The following is a 24,020-nucleotide window of genomic DNA, read 5'->3' on the forward strand; positions in this document are numbered from 1 at the left end:
TGGTAAGAGAAAATGTCTTGCTTGAGGGGTAAAAGGTACAGGGCATAAAGAACTCTGTATATTCAGATTATGGCTCGGTCCTCTGTGTTCTCAGTAGATTCTGCTGGGCTCACTTGCCAGGCTGACAACCGTTTACCATGTGGTTCTGCCGGAACCAGCTTTGTGGTATATTCCCCTTGTCATTCATCACACGGACCCTGGCGGAGGGTTGTGCCGGTGACAGAGATCTGTCAGTGGCTTCTTGTGGCCAAGGGCTTGATCAGGCGAGAGAGTGGCAAGCCATCACCAAACACTGGTTATCAGAAAGGCAATAATTTCTCCTCCCTGAAATGTTATAGGACAGAAGTATCCTGCATTAAATGATCTTTGTAAGGGCTCCCCTCCTTACTGCCCCACATTCTCGCATTGAGCTGGGCATGGTGGCGAGGCAGAGAGAGAGATCCTCCCAGTAGCCAGGTAGACATGAGATCAAGGACCTTGCTGCCTGGCCTGGTGGTCATCACTGGCCTCTGGGGGGTTAATCTGCCTGGACTCTCCCTGCAATCGAACGTTTTGATCAGGCAGATGACTATCATTATTGTGACACTAAAAAATAACCCTTGAGCATTTTGACCTCTGTAGTGGTTCACCCCTGTTGTGGGAAAGTATTTCAGTTTTCAGCAGTACACCTGGGTGAGTCCACCACTCCTTTGGAACAAGTGCAGAAGTTTAGTTGAGAAGGTAATTACATTTGTGCAGGTAATCGGGTGGACCTCTGTGGGATGGTGAAAGGAAAATGTGTGTTTAATGTTCGGTGGGGTGCTGCTAAGTCACTTCAGTCGTGTCTGACTCTGTGTGACCCCAAAGATGGCAGCCCACCAGGCTCCCCCGTCCCTGGGATTCTCCAGGTAAGAACACTGGAGTGGGTTGCCATTTCCTTCTCCAAGGCATGAAAGTGAAAAGCTCAGTCATGTCTGACTCTTCTCGACTCCATGGACTGCAGCCTACCAGGCTCCTCTGTCCATGGGATTTTCTAGGCAAGAGTACTGGAGTTGGGTGCCGTTGCCTTCTCCTCAGTGGGGTGGGGTCAGGCAAAAACCACACTTTCCTTCTCTGCCTGTGAGGCTGGGTTGGGGGCTGAGAATCAGCGTGAGTGCCTGCAGGTCAGATGGGCACCGGGTCCTGGAAGTGGGGGACTGAGTCTCTTCTCCAGTGCTCTTGGAGGTGGATGTTCTGCCAACTGGACGAAGTACAAATAATCAAAATCATAAAATGAGGTTCTGCCATGACATTAAAAAAAACCATTCCCAGCACTGTCCCACTCTGCCCCACCCAACGCCAGCTGGGCTGACCACTCTGGAGACATCACATTAGATTTTGTCATTCCCTCCTGGAATTGCAGTTGTTTAGTCACTAAGTTGTGTCTGACTCTCTTGTGACCCAATGACTGTAGCCCACCAGGCTTCTCTGTCCGTGGAATTTCCCAGGCAAGAATACTGGTGTGTGTTAGTTGCTCAGTCGTGTCCAACTCTGCGACCTCACGGACTGTAGCCCACCAGACTCCTCTGTTCATGGGGTTCTCCAGCCAAGAATATGGGGAGTGGGTTTCCATTTCCTTCTCCAGGGGATCTTCCCGCCCCAGGGATCGAATCCTCGTCTTCATTGGTAGGTGAATTCTTTACTGCTGAACCACCAGGGAAGCCCAGAATTGCAATAGAATAATAAAAGCTAGTCGTTTTGGTGGGCTTCCTGGGTTCCAGACCCTGTTGCTGCTTGCTTAATGTTGAGGTTGGGTCTATTCTATGAAGTTGCATCATTCGTGCATTTAATGAGCTTGAATTAACTACACGTGCTTGGCAGAAGGGGAGAGGGTGTGTTTAAACAAAGAAATGGTGGCTTGTTAAATGCAGAAAGACATACTGAGAAACAGTATGTTGACCATACTAAGTAAATTTGCAAGCGTCGTTTTTGAGTTCAGGTGATTGTCATCTCAGGCCCTGCCTTCAATCCCTGTCTCACTCCTTCCCAAAGATGAGACTTCTTTCCCCATCTGCATTTTACACATGTTGAAATTGAAGCTTCTCGTGGCTAGTAAGTGATAGAACTCAGATTTAAACCTAGGCGTTTTGACTCCAAAGTGCATGCTCTTCTGCAGTACCAGGAGCTGCTGTAATGTACTCAGAATTGTGCAGCTGGATGATGGAGGGAACACAGAGCCGACATGAGGAGCTGCGGGGATGGGTAGCTTGATTCAGGAGAAGAAAAGTCACAGGTGGAACGGTGGAGCTTTCTTCAATACTGTGGAAAGGGGAGTTGATGAATGAAAGCTGTGCGCAGGCACATTTTAACACACAAAAACCTTTTTGAGATAGAGCTGGTCAAAGATGAGCTGGACTGTTTACCGTGTGGAGGACTGTATGGAAGTGCTGTATTGAGATTTAATTCACATATCATCTAATTCTCCCACTTACAAGTATACAGTGTTTTGTGTGTGTGTGTGCATTACATTATTTTAAATATTGTGGTAAAGTATAACATAAAATTTGTAGAATAGTATTCAGTTGTGGCTACAGTTATCAAAGATGAGTGTTTTTCTGCACTGGTAACTTTGCCAGGAAGTCACTGGAGAAAGCCTTGGTTGTCTTTGATCATCTTCAGTACTTGGGAATGCATAGATGCAGAGGCCTGTGCTGGGTCTTCTCCCTTCCTCATAGGCTTCAGGAGGCTGTTAGTCACAACTATGCTCATTTTTATTTTGAAGACTTGATTACACAACCACAGATTTAAAGTGCTTAATGCAGGATAATTTAGCATGATAGAATTAGCAGAAGCCCTGGGATGAGAGATAATGACTCTTCTTCAGGAAGATTGTTTCTATTTCTATCTATGCCTCTGAGACAAAATATCCTAATACTCAGTGGCTTAAAACAAACACCATCATTTATTTACTCATGATTTTGCAATTTGGCAGGGCTCAGTAGGGACAGCCTGTCTCCATACCACATGGCATCAGCTGGAACACTCCCACGGCTGGCAAGATGACGCTGGCTGTTGGTTGACAGCTTAGCAGGGGCTGTTGGTTGAGAGCCTCAGTTCTCTTCCATGTGGGCCTCTTTCCTTGGTTCCTTGGGCTTCCCCATGACATGGCAGCTAGGTTTCAAGAGGGAGGAAGTATTGCTTGCGGGCCTTTTCAAGCCTGGGCTGGGAGGTTCTCAGTAGGGCACGTCTGCATTTTTTGGTAGAATAGTTATAGACCCCGGCTTCCCAGGTGGCTCAGCTGCCAAGATCCGTCTGCAATGCCGGAGACTCATGTTCGATCCCTGGCTCGGGAAGATTTCCTGGAGGAGGAAAGAGCACCCCATTCCATTATCCTTGCCTGGGAAACCCACGGACAGAGGAGCCTGGTGGGCTACAGTCCATGGGATCACAAAGAGTCGGACTTGACTTAGTGACTGAAATAACAAGTCATAGACCCAGCCTCATATTCAACAAGGAGAGACATAAGAGTCACCTTTTCATGGGAGAAGCAGCATGTGCTGATAGGAAGGAAAAGATTTGGGACTATTTTTAGAAAGTATCTATCACCGAAAAACACTTGTAAATGTCACTGATGCCTGAGCATCACTGTAGAACACAAGCACTTTCTCTTTCTCATTCTAACTCCACAGAAGCCTACCCTTAATTGTGGTATGAACTGGTGATGACAACGGGAAGAAGTCTAAGAATAAAAATGGGTACTAGGAATACATGATCTTTAGGGGATTGTGGCTTGAGAATAGTGACTGTATAATCAGTCTTCAATGGGCAGTTGTGAAGACATTCGTGATTGTGTTTTTCACACTTTGAGATTAAAATCTCTACTTCCAGAATTGTGTAAAGTTTCTTTATTTTTTTCTCTTAATTATGTTTTTTTCAGAATTGACTAGCAGGAAATTTAGTGATTCTACTTTGTAAGAAAACAGAAACAAATAAAATTACTACTAAAATAAGTTGGATTTCATGGCATATTTTGAAACATAAAAATAATTACTTGGATTAAGTCTTAGAAAACTTATTTTATGGTTTTTAAATTTATGGTTTATTTTCTTGGAAAATACAAAACATTAAGAAGTTGGGAAGAGTAACACCCTATGAACATCATCCATTATTTAACATTTTTGGCATTGTGTTTTAGATGGAAATGGTTTATTTTAAAGTTGACTGCTTTAACAGAAAGATCATTCTTGTTGATTTCTGTCCTAATAATTATGTAAATTTCTCTTTGTTTGCTGATTATACATTTCAGTTCTGAGATGATCAGCTGTTAAGGAAGCTACTTACAGCGATTCAGTTAAAAAAAAACAAAACAATTTAAATGCATGTGGAAGGTAGGCCCAGTATATCACTAAAAGGAGCATTTTATATTCACAACATTTACTAAAATAATCGCTCTACTCTGAAGGATGTCGGAAATGAGAAATGCTATTTAAACAATTTTAATTTTGTGTATTGAGAACAGAGCTTTGCTTGTTCCTTTCAACTGCTTGCTGATGGGTCCTTGATGTCCATAGCTCTGTTTCAGCTTCAATTCTGAAAATGGTTGTATCACGTTTCACAATAGAGCTAGTAGCCATAGGGCTAAGTGTTTGCAAATAGCCTCATCTGCTTTGCTTCTTCCTTCCATTTAGAGGCATGGCCTGGTATTTCACAGTGAGGCGTCAACTGTTGCTCCCATTTGGGGTTTTAGAGCCTAATCATTGTGATCCCTGTAGCTGGGGCCGTGTCCACAGTCCACTGAATGTTTGTGTTCTACAGTGATGCTCAGGCATCAGTGACATTTACAAGTGTTTTTATTTTAGCAAGGAGAGCCTTTGGCATGGCCTGGATTGTATCTCTTCCAGGATGTTCGCATCCTTGGTCACATAATACTCTTAATTTACCTAAAGGAATGCTGTCAAAATAAATAGTAATTTTTAAAGGCTCTGTCTCACTTATGTAGCTATTATTCTTTCTTCAGGTAAGAAAATTTGTTTGGAAATATGAGTCTTGAGAATGGTAACAACCATGTAGTATTTTATTTTAGATTGATGCTCTATCACTTTTTGCCTCCCACAGCTTTATTCTGGGTGATTAAATGTGGGAAAGACAGGGGAAAAAGGTACCTAATTTTGTTTGATTCAGTGTGAAAGGCTGTCTTGCATAAATTTAAAATTCCAATGGCAGAAGTAAAATTCTCTCCCAGATATAGATGTGACCTGCTTTTCAGAAGCTTCCTTAAAGGCTATTTTGGGGCATGTGTGGGATGAATTTGATGCGCAGAATAATAATAGTAGCGGACACCTGTCAGATGCTCCTCTAAAGCAGGCCCCGTCCCAGTGCTTTGTGTGTATGCGTTTAGTTAATCCATCAGAAACCCTCTTAAAAAAAAAAAATCACTCCCATTTTACAGATGGGAAAACTGAGGTGCAAAAAAAAGGTAATGGAAATATACTCAGGGGCACACAGCTAGCCACTGTCTGAACTGGGCTTGGTATGGGCTGCCTGACTTTAGTGGGCTCTTTACTTCTAGCTTCCTAATCAGAGTAAAGTTATGTTTTCTGTCTTAGTCTTTTTTACCTTTATTTTAATCCAAATTTCAGATACATGATTCTCAAGTTGGCAGTCGTTTAGGCCTTATAAATCTTGGTTTTTTATTTCTCTGATTTTCAAAAAAGCCTCTCAGCATTTTTGGTTGATGGAAATAAAAAGCTTTTCAAACAGGTTAAACATGTAAATAATAATGCTAGACATATTACCCAATCATTACCAAGTTTGTTAAGAATAAGTTTCAAAGTAAAAATAATGTATGTTTCAATATCATACAGTTACCATAAAATCTAGTATATGGTACTCCATCTCATGGATTGTTTAGATTGTAGGATTTATACCCCTTAAAAATGTAAGTATGTTTAAATTAGCCATTAAGTGAATTAACATTTTTTTCTTGATAAAGTATTGATATTTGCCATGCTGTGAAGGCCATTGTAGCAAATACGGAAAGTATAATATGGTATAAGTAATCACTTACAATTTTACCACTCCTAGGATTGTAATTCATGTTAGCATTTAAATATATTTTTCTTCCAGCCTGCCTTCACATGTTCATTCATTCTGCAGTTAGTTATTATCTTCTTTGAGTTAGACCAGAGATTAAGTTATTATCTTCTTTGAGTCAGACATTATTTTAGGTCCCAGGGAAAAAGCAGCTACCGAAATAGTCGTCTTCCCTGTGGAGCTGATATTTTAGTGGGAAACAGTGAATAGATAAATAATATAGGCTTAGGGATAAGTGCTTTGAAGAAAAATGAAGCAGACTAATCGAGGCCTATACACTGTTGTTTGGGGCAGATAGTCATAGGGAGGCTGAGTGATGTGAGAAAGGGAGCCCGTGAATATCTGGGGAAGCATGTTACAGGCGGATGCAAGGGCCCTGTTGTGGGAGCAGGTACTGTCTGCCCAGGGGCGAGCAAGGAAGCCAGTGTGACAGGAGTATGGTGCGCAAGGTGAGGAAGTGACTGTGAAAATAAAAGCTTTGCATTTCACTGAGTGAGATGGAAGCCTTTGGAGGGTTTGGAGCAGAGGAGGGATGTGATCTGACTTGATTCTACAGGATTCCTCTGGTTGCCCTGGTGAGAATAGATTGCAGGGGACAAGGTGGCTGGGAGAAGGGTTTGAGGGCAGGTGGTGAGACATGCATTGAAGGAAGACGTGCGAAAACAGCTTCTGGGAGCCAGGGATGCCCAAGGCCACTAGAAGCTGGGAGAAAGCAACCAGACAGCCCTCGGAAAGGACCAGCGCCTCCAACAGCTCGATTTCAGACTTCTGACCAGTGCCTCTGTGTTGTCTAAAACATGTAGTTTGTCGTGCTTCATTGTAGCAGCCCTAGAAAACTAATGTACTTGGCAAATGGTGGTGCCCTTTTTTGGTTTTCTTTTGTTTTGGGGTAGTTGATTAACAATGTTGTGATAGTTTCAGGTGTACAGCAAGATGATTCAGTTGTACACATACATGTATCTATTCTTTTAAAAATTCTTTTCCCATTTAGATTGGTACATAATTTTTTTTGGATTTATTTTTAGTTGGAGGAAAGCAGTTTTACAGCGTTGTGTTGGTTTCTGGCATGCAACAACACAAATCAGTCATAATTATACATACATCACCTTCCTCTACAGTGGATATCACCTCCCTCTATTGTTGTTTCTTTGAATGAGGTGAGTGCTGAGGAGGAGCTGGTTGTGCTGTATGCATTCAGCAGAGGCGGGCAGGAATCAAGATGTGCTAAATTTGAGCATCTGTTAGACATCCACTCGGAGCTGTTGAGGAGGTAGTTGGACATGGAAATCTGGAGTTCAGATAGAAGGACAGGGCCTGAGGTCTAAATTAGGGCCCAGTTTAAATGGAAATCAGAGCCACATGACTGAATGAGGTCATCAGAAGAAGGGCCCAAGGACCAAGAAAGCCCTGGGAAGTGTCAACATGGAGAGATCAGAAAGGGAAAGAGGAGCCGGAGGGAGATTGTGAAGGTTGATAGTGAGGTTGGCAGAGGCTGCTGGGGTGACGTCTCAGGCAGGGAAGAAGGTAGTGAGGGAGGAGGGATTGGTCCATCGATGCTCTTGGGGAGAAGGGAGAAGGCCATGGGACTGGCAGCCAGGAGCTTGCTAGTGTCTGTGACCCGGTGGACAGGCAGAGGTGCAAGGCTGACTGGAGTGTGTTCTAGAGAGAGTGGAGGGTTATTTATTTTTTTTTAATCTTGGCATTACTTCATAAGCATTACCCCAAGTCATTAAAAAGTTTTTAGAACATTGGTTTTTGATGACTTAATCACATTTCATGATTTTTGTCTCTTCTTTGTTTTTACAGGTAGGTTATTTCTTTTCTTTCACTCTCTCTCTCCTTTAACCACTGTATTGATTGTAATACTGCAGTGGACAGATTTGAATAGAAAATTTCCTGGGTTATTCATGATGAAATCCAAATAGCATGAGTGTTCTCAGGGTGTAATCTTAAATATGGCTGATTGCTTTATAGATAGTCTGTACCGTGGACACCGCCTCGGCAGTGTAGGAGCTGGCTTGGTACAGCTATGCTAGTACTGAGTTGACCAGAGCATCCAGAACAGTGTTAAGTTACAGTGGTGACGATGGACATCAATGTTTCTGTTCCTGTTTTACAGGGTAATGTCTCTGCCGGTTACACTAAATCATACCAGGTCAGCGTTCTGGACACATGTATTAAAGAATATATGTTAATTCCTTCCCCCTCCCCTGAACCCCATCTCTTACGAAGAGTCATTCTGGAATCAGTAGAGTCAAGTTGCATTTTGCTTCTTGATGGCTTGTGGCAGGTTTCAGCACTAGCATTTGTCCCCATACTCTGGGATTGGGCAAATGAGTTATTTATTTCTCTCAGCTTTCAGATCTGATAGTAAGTTCATGATCTCAGTGAGGTCTTTCCTAATACCCTGAATCCCCTAGGGATAGGTGCCTGCTGCACAGTATTTATTCTTCCCTTTCTGAAATGTTTGTTATAATTATCATCACTGTTTCTGTTGGTCTGCTGGCTGGGCTGTGAGTTCCACTGGGCAGAGATAGTGTTTTCTTATCTACAGTTCTAGTCATGGGGCGTGTGATGGCGCCTGGTGCAACCTGGAGTGCAGAACTGTCACTCAGGACTTCACTGAGTGAGGGTCTGAAGCACAGGTCAGACTTGGAACTGACCCCAGGGCACCCAGCTGGGGAGGCAGGGAGGGGTTCAGACTCAGGTCTGTGCGACGTTGAGTCCGGCTTCACGTCACCCTACTGCCGGCTTCCACCAGTAGGTGGATTTTACATCTCCTCAAGGGGACAGGTTTGTCCTGTCCTGAGAATTGTCTGTATCCTTTTTGGTCCTTTGAATATAATTTTGAAAGTATTGGTTGATTTCCCACTTGCTTGCTTAGTTGCTTCAGTTGTGTCTGACTCTCTGCGACCCTGTGGACCATGGCCTGCCAGGCTCCTCTGTTCATGGGATTCTCCAGGCAAGAATATGGAGTGCGTTGCCATTTCCTTCTCCAGATTTCTCACTTAGGGCCCTTCATTTCTCATTTCTTCCATATCTTTATTATTCCAACATATAACTGTATGGTGAAGTTTTATGTATACACACACACACACACTTGTCTGTCTTCCATACTGGACTCTGATCTCCGTGAGAGCAGGAAATTTGTCTTCTCCATCTTTTAATCCACACGTCTTGGCACAGTGTTAGCATGTAATGGGGAGGAGCTCAATGTTTGAATAATGAATGGAGAAAGATTATGGTATTAAAACAGATCAAAGATTTATTATTTAGAAATTTATGGCCTTGCTATAATGAATTATGACAATGTCATTTATACTTATACTTTACATGGGCGTAATAGTTTGTAAAACCCAAGATTTGTCAGGAACTTGTTTGTCATGTTTTGTGTTGTTACTCAGTCATGTCTGACTCTTTGAGACCCCATGGACTGTAGCCCGCCAGGCTCCTCTGTCCATGGGATTTCCCAGGCATGAGTACTGGAGTGTGTTGCCATTTCCTTCTCCAGGGGATCTTCCCAACTCAGGGACTGAATCCATGCCTCCTGTGTCTCCTGAATTTGCAGGTGGATTCCTTACTGTCGAAGCCACTGGGGAAGCCCCGTGTCTATTATACATCTGTACTAGTGTTAGTATACAAAACAAAATTATACTATTATCAGAGAAGATGCTTAACTAATGACTGAATAGCAAAATAACCTTATGTTTTCAATACATTTTAATAATGACATTTAAAAACTTACAATATCACTTTATAATTCTAATTTTGAAAGGCTGTATAATACCATCCTTTACTCAATCTATATGCTGCTTTTGCATTTTTCATTGGTATAAATAACACTGCTGTGGACAGCTGGGCATAAGTGTGTGTATAGTTATTTTCTTTTTTAAACTATTTTCTTAGGGTAAATTTCTAGAAATGAAGCTACTGAAATAGCCTGGAACATATTGTTGAAGTGCTTTCTAAAAGGCTTGTATCATTTTACTACCCTTTATTACACTTTGTATTAATATTCTACATGTCTTTTAAAAAAAAAATACAAAGTAGCCATAATATTGTACCTCCTTGTTTTGGTTGGCATTTCTTTTGATGACTGCCTTAATTTAGACAGTATACCACAGGTTTACTTGCTAATTGTATTTTCTTTTGTCTCAATTGTCTATTTCTGACCTTTTTTCACCTTTTCAATTTTGGTCTTAATTTGTTAAAGACAGCTTTTGTTAATTCTTCCTATATATAACCATTTTCTGAAAATTTTCTGGTTTTTCCTCATTTTTCTTTTGCTATTTTAAATTAAATATTTACATCATAAAAACTTGTAGATCTTTAACTTTGTTTTCTTTTTCACTGACTTAAAAAAAACAAGAACAAAACATCATAAAACAGCAGTAATAAGCCCAGAAACAGAACCCATAAAAATTACTGGTGGTTTTTTCATTATGTAACTTATGACTTAATTATTACACTCTGTGAGTGATTTCACAGTTATTGATGGCATCAGGAGGAGTGTGCTTGGCCTCGGCTGACCATCTATTTTAAATTAAATCACATGGTAACAAGCTTCTCCTGCTGAACTCAGGCTTCCAGAACCTCCACCCTCCAGAATACAGCTCCCGGGGAATTAGGCAGACGAGGGCTCACTCCTTGACATAAAGGCAGTAAGTCAAGTCCTCATAAAGCCCTGAGAGTCTTCACACAACCTTTGGGCCTCATATATTCCACGTAATTTGTGCTGTGCTCAATCATCTGACTATCTGCTTGGTTAAGTTGTCACTTGAGAGTAGATTAGAAAAGCAAACGGCGTAGAAAGGCTGGGGAGAGATCCTGATTGAAGAGCAGGGCGCTCTGAAAGCACGCACACCCCTGAGGTTTTTCATAGAGCTCTTCCAAACCTATGAGTTAGTAAATGTCTTGGCGCTTGATTCGCCTAGGTAGAGCATGTGATTTTGTGGTACTCTTCATTATTTCACAAGGCTGGATAGAAAAGGTGTTGGGGTTTATACTGTTGTTTTTTGCTCCTTAGGGATTTTGGAGGAAGCTGACCCAGAGATATTCACAATGAAAGTACAGCATTTTATCTAAGTTTGGCACAAGGGGCATACGGAGTGAGGGCAGACGAAAATGTGTGACCTCATGCTATGAGTCTTGTGATCTGATATCACTTAATGTTATTGAATGACTTCAAAAGGCAGCTGGGAATTACTGTGAAGACGCACACACAGCAAAGCAGTTTCTCACCTGCTGTCTCTGATCACAGAAGACACAGTTAGACTTACATTTCTCCCTGGGACACATGTGGTCGACATGCTGTAACTTGCTTGGAGTTAGGCAAGGGGCAGAGATTCCCTCTGTTTGCCCTGTGTGGGCTGGGACGGGTTTTAAATATAACTAAGAGTTACTTTTTTAGAATTAAGAGCAATAGAGCCTGAGCTTCAGGGCATGGGACACTTCCTAAAAATACAGTCACTAACCTTTTAAAGAACATTAGGATCAGCTTGTTAAACTGGAGTAGGATTCACATGTGGAAGAAATCTGAGAGGATTTACTGTTTGGAGCAAAAATTGAGGATTTGTTTCAAAAGATGAGTGGTTTCCTAAGACCATCTCTGGGCCGCAGTGGGGTAGGATTTTATTGTCCATTCTTCTCGCCCAGGTCTTGATGTGGGCTTCCTGCAAGCCTGCTGTGTGCACACTGAGTTCGTTACTGTCACGGTGGGCTTCCCAGGTGGCTTGGTGGTGGAGTCCACCTGTCAAGCAGGAGATGCAGGAGACTCCGGTTTGATCCCTGGGTCAGGAAGATCCCCTGGAGTAGGAAATGGCCCACTCTAGTATTCTTGCCTGGAAAATTCCATGGACAGAGGAGCCTGGTGGGCTACAGTCCAGGGGGTCACAAAGAGTCGGACATGACTGAGCAGAGCACAGCATTGTGATGTTGGCAGTTTTTGCCACTTTGACCAACCTCATCCCTGTGATCACCCTTTCACCCCATGATTAAGAATCAGGTTTTAACTGTCTTCAATTCTCAATTGCCTTGTGTTGGCTAATTTTTTTTTAAAAATTATTTTGATTTTGAAAAAATTTTGCATTCTGGAAAGTAAAAAGGATACAGTAGTTAGCATCTGTGTATCTACTACCCACAGCTAATACCTGTTGTCATATTTTCTATACATCTTTTTTTTTTTTTAAATAATGTGGGCCAATTTAAAGTCTTTATTGAATTTGTTACAGTATTGCTTCTATTTTATGTTTTGATGTTTTGGCCATGAGACGTGTGGGATCTTAGCCCCCTGAGCAGGAATTCAACCTGCGTCCCCTGCACTGGAAAGCAAAGCTTTCACTGCTGGACCACCAGGGAAGTCCCCCGTCTTTTTATTTTTTAAAGAAAAAATTCCAATAAAGTGACGTATTTCCTTCTCTGGAATTGTTCCGCATCCTTCCCTGAGGTGTCATGGTTATGAATTTAGTGGGAATCCAATACATATTTTAATGCTTTTGTTGATTTCATATATATCCTTAAAAACAAGGAGTAGTGATTTATGTCTTTAAAAATTACATGGACAGTAGTATAGTATCATGTAAAGAATAGTACTACAGAGTAGCATTTTATAATTACTTTCTTCGGTCAACATATTTTCACAAGGTTCATTCATATTGCTTGGCATATAGATCTAGATCGTGATTTTAACTGCTGTAAACAATTCCATACATGAATATACCACAGTTTATCAGTTCATCTGTCCGTGTCACTATTTTCCTACTATAGTTGGTGTATATGTCCGCTTGAGTCCATGACAGTCTAGAAGGGAAATTGCTAGGTGTTAGGGTGTGCACATCATAACCTTACTGAACGTTGCCATACTGCTTCTCACAGAGCTGAGTATCTCATACGCCTCCGTGAACAGTATATGAGTTTCCATTTCCCGTATCTTTGCTAACACTTGGTGCTAACAGACTTACTGCCAGTCTCGTGAGTGTGGAATTGCATCTCAGTGTTGTTTTGATCTGCAGTTGTCTGATAACTGGAGAGGTCGTGTATCTTTTCACATGTATTTTACATTTCACCATCTGTGAATAGCCAGCTCACATCCTTTGACCATTTTTTACTTTGTTTTTCCTATCTATTTTTAGGAATTCTTGCTATATCTGATTATTAGTCGTTTGTTAAATATATTGCGAGGGTCTTCTTTTTGTCATTTGTGCTTCAGTTTTGTATGGTGTCTTTTAAGTTTTAATACAGTCAAGCTCATCAATCCCTTTCGATTTTTACTTACTGTTTTCACATTTGAGAAATTCCTCTTTACCCCAAATCATGAAGATATTCTGTCACGTTTTCTCTTAAGTTTTATAGATCTAGAATGCATGGGCTTCCCAGGTGGCGCTAGCGGTAAGGAACCCGCCTGCCAATGCAGGAGACAGAAGAACTTCGGGTTTGATCCCTGGGTCGGGAAGATCTCCTGGAAGAGGGCATGGCAACCTACTCCAGTATTCTTGCCTGGAGAATCCAATGGACAGAAGGGCCTGGCGGGCTACAGTCCATGGGGTCGCACAGAGTTGAACGCAACTGAAGGCCTTGGAACACACCAGAATGCACACTCCTGTGTTGGGTAGGGATCTAGTTTTGGTTCTTTTAGATGTGTGGCTCTTTCTTTTTCAACACGGTTTATTTCGTCCATTTTTTTACAGGGTTGTTATATCTCCTCTGTCATGTTTCAAGCCTCCATTTATATTTGAGTCTGTTTCTAAGCTTTCTGTTAAATTTCATTGATCTGTTTTTCTCTCTTTGAACAAGTACCACAGTCTTATCTGCTATTATAGTTTGTAGAATTTCTTGATTATGTACATAACCACTTAGATAAACTGAAATAATGTCACATTGTTTCTTCATTTTAGACCTTTTATTCTTTTTCCTTGTTTTGCCATGGGACTTACAATATAACATCAATTATAGAGGCTGTTGTGGGCATTTAGACTTGTTTCCAGCTTTAATAGGAATGTTTCTACAGTTTGCACATAATATTTGCTGTAGGTTTTGGTATCCTCTTTAGTATGCGGGATTTGCTGTAGGTACTGTTTACCAGAACAATGAAATCCTTTTGTATTCCTAGTTGTCTTACCAGTTTTTGTTTGTTATTATGAATAAGTGATGAATTTCATTGGAAAATTTTTGCGTTCACTGAGACAAGTTCTCATTTAATTTTTAACGTGGGGAATTCTGTGGAAAGAGTGGCTGACATTAAAATCATCCTTATATTTCTTGAATTAATTTGGTTTGGAAATAATGTATTAGATTTACTAATTTTTTTTTAAGGAATTGTGCATCTATATGTTCTTAAGTGTGATTTGTGTGTGAGTTTTCATTTTTGTTTTGATTCTTTGTGTCTGTGTACAATTCCTGTCTGATTTTGGTATAGAGGTTTTACTTTTAACGGGAGTTGATTCTGGGGTCTGTACTGAATGTCCTGACTCTGGTAGGCCAGGACTGGGAATCTGCAGCGTACAGATCCTGGGTGGTTGCACTCTATGCCTGTACAGCTCAGAATCAGGTGAAGACTCCAGGACTCTCTGCAGATCTCTCTTGTCCAAGACTCTGCCTGGAGATCCCAGCCACTCGGCCTTTATCACACTGTGCGTGGTGATCCTTGCTGCATAGTGGTCGACCGAGTGCCTCCTGCAAGGTGGTTACGGTGATCCTAGCGCTCCCCTCTTGATCCCCTTCTCTTAGGATTCAGTCTTCTCTTGCCAGTTGTCTGGTATCTGACAACAGTTGTCTTATATCTTTCATCCAGTTTTCTAGCTGTCATGGCAAAAAGGCTTGTTTGGTAACAGTTATTCCATCATGCCCAGCTGTGGAAGTCTGTTTCTTTAATCTAAAAAAAAAGTCTTTAAAAATGATTGTTCTGTGTTTGGAATGGGAGATGTGGTAGAGGTTAATTCACTGTGCTTATCTTGAGCAGAAGTCCTTTTATTGGATTATCTACTTAATAAATTGTGGGCTTCCCCCACTTCTAATTCCTTTTCACAAAAAAAGCTTTCAGAAGCTTTTTTCCTACTGCACCTGAATGTCTTAGGCTAATTCTCTTAATGCACTTTTGAACTGGAGGTTTAGTACCTTATCACAGCTCCTATCAGCCCTTTGTGATGTTCTTCTCTTGTGAGTTCATGACCAGTTTCAGAGGGTTCCTCCCGTTCAGAGTTTTTCTAGAATGCGTTGAATCTGAGCTTCTGTAATTGTTTAATATACATATTGCTAAATGCCACTGCAAGCCATATATGTGAGCAAAGTATACTTAGATATTAGTTGTGATTTAAAAATATCTTTGAAAGATTGGACTTCCCTGGTGGCTCAGATGGTAAAGCGTCTGTCTACAATGCAGGAGACCCGGGTTCGAACCCTGGATTGGGAAGATCCCCTGGAGAAAGAAATGGCAATCCACTCCAGTACTATTGCCTGGAAAATCCCATGAACACAGGAGCCTGGTAGGCTACAGTCTATGGGGTCGCAAAGAGTCGGACACGACTTCACTTTCACTTTGAAAGCTTGGAGACTGACTGAATAACTGGTAAACCACATCCAGGGTTGTAGATGTTATTATGAACCCACTTATTATCTTCCTTTTATAGATGTCCTGAAGTCCCAGCATTCTTGGAAAGAGGTGGATCTACTTTGACATCGGTCAGTCAACCAAGATGAGGTTCAGGCTTCCGTCCTTGGGTACAAAAAGTTCTGTCTTAGCCAATTATCTGACCTCATAGATGATATTCTAGTTGGGAAATAAAAGAGCTTTGTTAAAAGATGATTAATATATGTGACTGTACAGGTGAGATGTGAAGTGAATGATGAAAATGGCTCAGGAGGTCGGGGTGAGTGGGCATTTGGAAAGGACTTCACAGAGAAGCAGGACGTTTCAGGTGAATAAGCGCTTGAGGGGCTGGCCCATATTTCAGGACAGGGCACCCTATGTACAGAGGCAGGAAAGGTGAGCTTTTGCAGGGGTGGACCAGGGGCGGGGGTTGATGGGGTCCAGATGAGGCCTTCAGTGTATCTCCTGGGCAGCTAGAATATGTTGAAAATTTTTAAATGAAGGAGAAAAAATTCAAAGAGCGACATTTTGGGAAGATGATCAGCAAGTCTGGTAGGATTTTATTCCCTCACCGACGGTTCTCCAGTTTGGCTGCACGTTGCCATCACCTAGGGAGTTAAAAAACCGAAAAACGGAAGTGACCAGTGAGCCCCTTTCCCCAGAGATTGGGATTCGATCAGCCTGGAGTCACACCTGGGTTTTGAGCTCCCCGGGTGATTCTGCTGTGCTGCAGAGCCTGAGAACCACTGCCACACCCGCTGATAAGATCTCCATAGTGTTCGCTTATTGTGTGGAGCCACAGCTGGGCTGGGCAAATGCAGGATGACTGATGGATAACATTTTTAAAGAACTTCTGTAAGATTTAAAATACTCCACATAGTGCAATACCTCAGTTAGAATAACAGTTTTCTCCGGAAATAACGTCACAGAGAACTAGCGACTACCAGAGGGGAGAGAGGAGGGAGGGACAAATTAGGGGTATGCGTTTAGCAGATACAAATTGCTGCTACTGCTTAAGTCGCTTCAGTTGTGTCCGACTCTGTGCGACTCCATAGACGGCAGCCCACCAGGCTCCCCCATCCCTGGGATTCTCCAGGCAAGAACACTGGAGTGGGTTGCCATTTCCTTCTCCAATGCATGAAAGGGAAAAGTGAAAGTGAAGTCGCTCAGTTGTGTCCAACTCTTCGTGACCCCATGGACTGCAGCCCACCAGGCTCCTCCATCCATGGGATTTTCCAGGCAAGAGTACTGGAGTGGGGTGCCATTGCCTTCTCCGATACAAACTAGTGTGTATGAAATAGAGAAGCAACAAGGATACATTGGAGTGTAATCTGTAAACATACTGTCTGTGCTGACACCTGAAACTGATGTAACACTGTAAGTCAACCATCCTTGAATTTAAAAAAATAACAGTTTTCTCATAAATGCCTACAAATTTTTACACTGACCATGAAGTAGTGACAAATGTATACATTTTTGAAAGGGACTGATAATTATCTTGAGAATTTAGTCACATGGAAAATTTTTTTAATTTTTTGCATTAAAAACAGAAGGGTGACATAAAACAGACACAGCTATGAGGGTAAGAATTCAGTAAGCCACTGTAGTGCAAAAACACAAACTTGCAGTGACAAAAATGTAAATTCTCAAAAAAGGTGTTGGTGGAAGGCCGCTGGTTTGTGCATTACCTGGCAGGCAGGCAGGCAGATGGCTGGGTTCTGGTTTGGGATTCAGCAGGCCAGGGGCCGGCCAAATATGCATTTCTAAAATGTTTCCAGGTGATGCTGCGGCTTGTCCAGGCGTCACACATTGAGAAGTGACACGTGGGAGCCACTATTGCACGAAGCCCAAATGTGGTGGGAAAATGGCTTGCTCAAGTGTGGCTGCAGGATGTCAGTTTTGCTTTTCAGGTCGGGGAGGGGCTTGTCTTGGCCACTGGGGAATCTGTTCCCTTACCCGCTCTGCTTCCCCCACCCCCCGACCCCCGCAGTGCAAGCCAGCCCTACCTATCTGCTCCAGGAGGCTACTGCTGAAGCCCAAATGGGGAGGGTAGAAGAGAAAATCGTCTAATCAGTCTCCTTATTGTCTCTTAAAACTTACTGTGAAGGATAGTATTGTATATATACTATCCTTACTGTGAAAGGATAGTATTGTGTATGTGTATATATATATAACTACTATTATATAAAGTGTCCTTTTTTGGTGTAAGTTTAAAGTTGTTTTTTTTTTTTTCTTTCATTATTTTTTCCCTGCTCCCCTCATCCTTCCATATGCAAAATTTGAAGAGTTAAAAAAAACAACAAACAAGGCTACCCTTTATACTTCTAACTCATCCTCCAGACAGCCCCTTGTTGGCTATTGTAGGTGTTTTGGGGGAGATTTCTGTGCTTGGCTTCCACCTAGGTGCCAGCTTTTGTCAGCCACTCTGTGCAGCCTTCCTGAGAGATTAGGAGACGTTTGCAATACACCTTGGGAGGGAGAAGCGGAAATCATTCTCAGATGTTAAACCGAGACATGTTTCTAATTGAAAGCATGAAGAGAATGTGTACATGAAAGTGCCTGGGGGTGGGGGGTGATCTCTGGCAGAGGCTCAGCCTTGAAAGCCCCGTCCTCTTCCGCTTGTGACCACTTCTGCTGTCTCTGGGTGGAGCCCATTTCCATTCCTGAGACGTTCCATAAATAAGCATGGCTGAGGAGGGACCCGATGATCATGTTGGCCAGGAAGGCGCGGATAAATTAGACTCCCGAACTCTCGAAGTGCATAGCTTTTTGACTTTGACTTCTAGAAGCCTAATATGGAACGAGCCCTTGGGGACCATTTTAGAAAAGCAGCTACTGCCCTCCTCCTGCACTGAGACTTGTGTAGGTGCAGAGGCCAAGCTCAAGTAACTCACCCCAGGGTGACCTCGGGAGCTGGCTGCATTTTTCTTTCCTTTTTTAAGAATCTTTCTCAACTCTTAGAAAATTTGTCGGCCTGGTATTCTGACACTTGACAGTTATTTCTTATCATTATTTGCTATAACTAATAGGAATTATAGGGAAATACGAAAAGTATCTTTTCTCTTTTATAGGAGGTTTCAGGGTTTTTAGGTCTCGGTCATTGGTTGCTCCATGTTTGAGCCTCCTCTGGTGTGTATTCTTCATCTATTTTGTAATTGCTTGTAGACTGAATCCTGGGTTGAATTGTATGGGAGGTTTAGTATTATGATCTGCCTCAGGACAGAGAGTTTAAGTCAAAGAGGACTGATACCAAAAGGCTGGTGTAAATAAATGGTACAAATAAAGAAGGGTCTGAAGGAATCATGTCTGTAGGCCTATGATGTTAATAAAATTTAAGTCATAAATTTTATGACATATAACATCTAAACTCCCAGGGGACCTTGCTTGTGATAAAATCCATTCACCTTGCCCGTGACCCATAGCCCTGCTAACTTTAAAACTCTGCTTGGCCACAAGTCTGATGATTCCAAGTACATGCATTCATGGGACTTCCATGGCAGTCCAGTGGTAAGACTTTGCCATCCAATGCAGGGGGTGTAGGTTTGATCCCTGATCAGGGAGCTATGATTCCACATGCTTCATGGCCCAAAATCAAAAACATAAAACAGCCACAATATTGTAACAAATTAAATAAGGACTTTAAAAATGGTCCATATTAAAAAAAAAAAAAACAAACCCAAAACCCGAAGTAAATGCACCCTAGCTAATAGGAGATAAACAGGTGGTTTCTTTTTGATTGCCTTTTGTTATAATATTAAGGGTGTACTGGCTTTTAAAATATATAATGCATGTATGAAAGTGTATATTAGATGACTTTCAATCTTTTTACCTTTGCTTTTTCTCTCAAAAAAAAAAAAAAGTAGGTTGACTAAATTTCTAAACAGTCACTCCAAGCTTTGATAGCTTAATGCAAGATGAAGGTCATTACCCTCTTGGGGGGTTTGGGTTTGGGACCGGGCTTCTGTTTTTTTTGCCAAGACTTATTTGGATACCTAAAGTTTAAACTGAAGCCACGGAACACGACTTAAAAAAGGACAGAGTACTTTTTTCCCCCCCTGTATTTCTGATGCATTTCTGAGCAGCAGCTATAGTAAAGTGGTCAAGAAAGATGACTTTGGAGTCAGTTCACTTGAATTCATATCCAAGCTCTTTTATTTCCTAATGACTGTGGGACTTTTGGCAAATTTTATAACCCCGTGCCTGTTTTTCATCAGTAAAATGGGCAAAATAAAACATCTCCTTAAATCAGTTGCTGGGGGTGGGAGTTAAATTTGTCAATATCTATTAGAACAGTGCCTGGCACATAGGAAACCATGAATAAATATTCGCTATTATCATCATCATTAGCAACATCATCAGCATCTTATTTCATTGAGGAACAGCCCAGTGCTCGTGGTAAGCACCTGGAAGAATTAGTGAAGTCTGAACCACTCTCCTTCAAAGTGTGTCTTCTGTTATCTTTCCACAGCAAGCTGTGTTCCGCCGTGTCAGAATGGAGGGATGTGTCTCCGACCTCAGCTCTGTGTGTGTAAACCAGGGACCAAGGGCAAAGCCTGTGAGACGACAGCTGCCCAGGACACCTCGTCCCCAGTCTTTGGAGGGCAGAGTACTGCGGCCGCTTCCTCCTGGGTCCCTCCTGAGCAAGCCGCAAAGCGCACTTCATCTAAGAAGGCGGACGCGCTACCAAGAGTCAGTCCCGTGGCCCAGATGACCTTGACCCTCAAGCCGAAGCCTTCAGTGGGACTCTCCCAGCAGATCCATTCTCAGTGAGTGTTTTGAACTTACCTCCAGCTCGGGAGCATCTTGATGTTCTCTTGGATGCATTGCTTTAAATCACTCTTCTTTTCCAGCACAATTTGCAGAAATCACTTGGATAATAATGTCTTTCCTTCAGATTTTGCATTTTATGTTTACACATCAAGTCTCTTTAAAATAGTTGATATGTGTGTTTAGCCTCTGCAGGGAAGATTTACCATAAGCATTAAGCAAAGAAGTGGTGAGGATTAAGGGGATCAAGGGTGGAAGGGAATAATATAGTTGTTTGATTATGGTGGAGTTAAAAAAATTCTTTATTTTTTTGAGGCGGGGGGTGCTTTAAAGCTTCTGAAGTCATAATGCAAAAAGAGAAGCGGTGAGTGCAATTTTATAGGTACATGGAAAAGGTAGGAACTCAGCTTTGCACGGAGAAGGGATTCAAATGAAAGTGCATCTTGGGAAAGAGAATTATTCTACCCCGGTAGCAAGTGAAGTGTATCTTCTAGTAAACACCCTGTTTACCTCCCAGTTGCTATGCAGGTCCATTTTTGGTGAATGAGCTTGTGTTTTATTTATAGGAACTTTTTTTTTTTTTTAGCATTAGGAAGTCAGTGCTGTTCTGAACAAAATGAGAACTCTGTAAAGACAGGGTCCTTACACAAATTGTTTCCTTTTAATTAGCTACTCTATGTGGATAACAAGATGCAGAATTTACTATAGCTATCACTTGTCATTTGTCTAGGAATGTAAAATACAGGAAGTGCTCAACTTAAAAATGACCCAGCAGTTCATCTGTAAGTCACTTGCTTAGAATTTTGAATGCTTCCCTCCCCAGCCCCTGAGATAGCTTCCACCTGGTGATTAGTATCCCGTCAGCCCACAGAAGTGATTTAATCTGTTACTACAGATGAAATTACCCTAATTTATACTTCCCCTGTGAATAGGCCACCTACTGTCCTTGCTGAGTGAGGTCCTGATAACTTTTTCCTTTCTCTTATTCCCTCCTCATTTCTCTTGTTTCTGGTTTTATTTTTCTCCCCTCTCATTCCTTCTTGCCTCCTACTTCAGTTCTACCTTGATGAAGAGATTTGGGATGTTGCTCTGGAATCTAACTGCTTTGCTACCATTTCATCTGAAAATACATCCTGTCACCCTCAGCAAGAAGGAATGGTAGTTGTAGCCCGTGCTTAAAAACCGCTTCCTGCTTGCCAGGTCCTGTTTCACATGCTTTGTAGTTTTATTTATTAAAAACTCACAGTGACATCCTAGCAGGTGGGCGCCTTTATTAACCCCATTTTACACATGAGGAAACTGAGGTGCAGAGTGGTTAAACAATGTGTTCAAGCTTACACAGTTAATAAGTGAATATAAGTGTTAAGATAGAGGCTGAATAAAGAGAATATATGGACCTCCGTGGTGGCTCAGTGGTAAAGAATCCGGCTGCAATGCAGGAGATACAGGAGACGCGGGTTTGATCCCTGGGTCAGAAAGATCCGCTGGAGGAGGGCATGGCAACCCATTCCAGTATTCTTGCCTGGAGAACCCCATGGGCAGAGGAGCCTGGTGGGCTACAGTCCACAGCATCCCAAAGAGTGGGACACAGCAGAAGCAGCTGAGCAGCAGCAAGGAGAATATATTTTAGGCTTAAATGGAGGCAGCCAGGCTCCAGCATCCACACCCGAAAGCAGAGGCAAACGTTCTCTGTAAAGGGCTGCATAGTAACTATTTGGAGCTCTGTGGGACATGTGGTTTCTGTGACAGTTTCTCAATTCCTCACAAAAGCAGCCAGAGACAATGTGTAAGTGGATGAGTGTGTGTGTGTTCCAATAAAGCTTTATTGATGGATGTTGAAATTTGAGTTTCATATAAATTTCATGGCACCCAATAATACTGTTTTATTTTTCTCAGTCATTAAAAAGTATAAAAATCATTCTTAGCTTTTTGGCCATATAGAAACAGACTGTGGGCCAGCTTTGACCCTTGAAGTGTAGTTTGCTGGCCCCTTCTCCAAAGGATAGTAGCCCTTTTTTTGTGTGTCAGAACACAAATGCAACTATGCATCTTTGAAATGAAATAAAACTTTGATTATATCATAGCCAGACAGCCCTCTTCCAGCATTGCCCTGTATCTTAAAAACAAAGAACAATTCTGTGTTGAAGTATGCCTTGGCAATCAGGAGTCAGATTCCTGTGCATTGCAATTATTTTTTTTTTCTAGTATAAACTGTGAAGTCATTTACAAGCAGCATCATTCATCTTGAATATCACCATCCCCTGTTAGAATGTGACCCTCTATGATGTGTATATGTGGATTATTACTGAGAATCATATGTCAGATGTCAGATAAAGAAGCAACCTTTCCCTCCTCCTCACTCTTTCTTTTTATGGTAGCAGCAGTGTAATTTAGACGAGAATGTTGTGAGTCAAAGAGGAGGCTAAGGTTTCAGCTCTAATTTGGCTTTGGGAAAAAAGAAGTCATTAGATAATATACTTTAGAGACTTCATCTGCTGAATGAAGATGCTTTTTTCATGATAATACTGTTACAGGCGTGTGTTTATGGGTGTGCCTACTACTGTGTCCTTTTGGGTGAGGAGAAGAGATGGCCCAAGATGCTAACAATTCTGATGCTTTCATAATAAACCTTTGTCAGTTGCTCTGTTATCTGGGCAGGGAGTATTAAGTTGCCCTGTTATCTGGCAGGGAATATTAAGATGTATAAGACCCAGTTCTATTCTTAAGGAGATTTTGAAATGACAGATGTTATCACTTGAGAGAGGTACCAAGGGAGTGGCGTGGTTGACTCATGCATGAATAATGGCAGCCCACTCCAATACTCTTGCCTGGAAAATCCCATGACGGAGGAGCCTGGAAGGCTGCAGTCCATGGGGTCGCTGAGCGTCGGACACGACTGAGCGACTTCACTTTCACTTTTCCCTTTCATGCATTGGAGAAGGAAATGGCAACCCATTCCAGTGTTCTTGCCTGGAGAATCCCAGGGGCGGGGGAGCCTGGTGGGCTGCCGTCTATGGGGTCGCACAGAGTCGGACACGACTGAAGCGACTTAGCAGCAGCAGCATGATCACCTGAAATGTAAACTGCCAAGGAGGCACATGTGACAGGATCACTTTGGCTACTTTTGAGAAATGTAACCATTCTTAAGCATCTTTTCGTTCGATTGCCTACTTTACGGTGTTTCAGGCTTTGGTTTTGTTTTTATCTAGTGAAGGAGGAAATTAATTAAGCTCCCTAAAATGCTTGTAGACAGGGATTTCCCGGGCAGCTCAGTAGTCAAGACTCTGTGCTTCTACTGCAGGGGACACAGATTCAATCCCTGGTCCAGGAGCTAAGATTCCTGAGAGGACCATACTGAGAGGTGTGGCCAAAAAAAATTCTTATAGACATAAAGACACCTAAAATATAAAAATGTGGTTAGTGTTACATCCCTAATGTGGCATGTGAGATGCTGCAGTCTTGATCGTTTACTCAGGTTTTTACTGACCACATGGTATGTACTGTGCATTGTTCCAGGGGCTCAGGGTGTAGCACTGAACAGCTAAACACAGTATCTTCCTTCCTGGAGCCTATAGTCTGGAAGCAGGGAGATAATGAGTGCTGTATTTAAAACATATCT

At 42.1% G+C, this 24,020-nt stretch overlaps 1 protein-coding gene across 7 annotated transcripts in view; it reads left to right on the forward strand.

Annotated features, from left to right (window-relative positions):
• LTBP1 (latent transforming growth factor beta binding protein 1) overlaps positions 1-24,020 on the forward strand; it is a 456,484-nt gene that overhangs the window by 30,811 nt on the left and 401,653 nt on the right. For all 7 annotated transcript variants that reach the window (XM_024998486.2, XM_024998488.2, XM_024998487.2 and 4 more), the window contains exon 3: positions 20,103-20,400. In XM_024998486.2, coding sequence (XP_024854254.1) covers positions 20,103-20,400 — 298 coding nt within the window. The remainder of the gene's footprint in view (positions 1-20,102; positions 20,401-24,020) is intronic.

Source organism: Bos taurus, chromosome 11 (assembly GCF_002263795.3).
Source record: "Bos taurus isolate L1 Dominette 01449 registration number 42190680 breed Hereford chromosome 11, ARS-UCD2.0, whole genome shotgun sequence".
NCBI classification, from domain to species: domain Eukaryota; kingdom Metazoa; phylum Chordata; class Mammalia; order Artiodactyla; family Bovidae; genus Bos; species Bos taurus.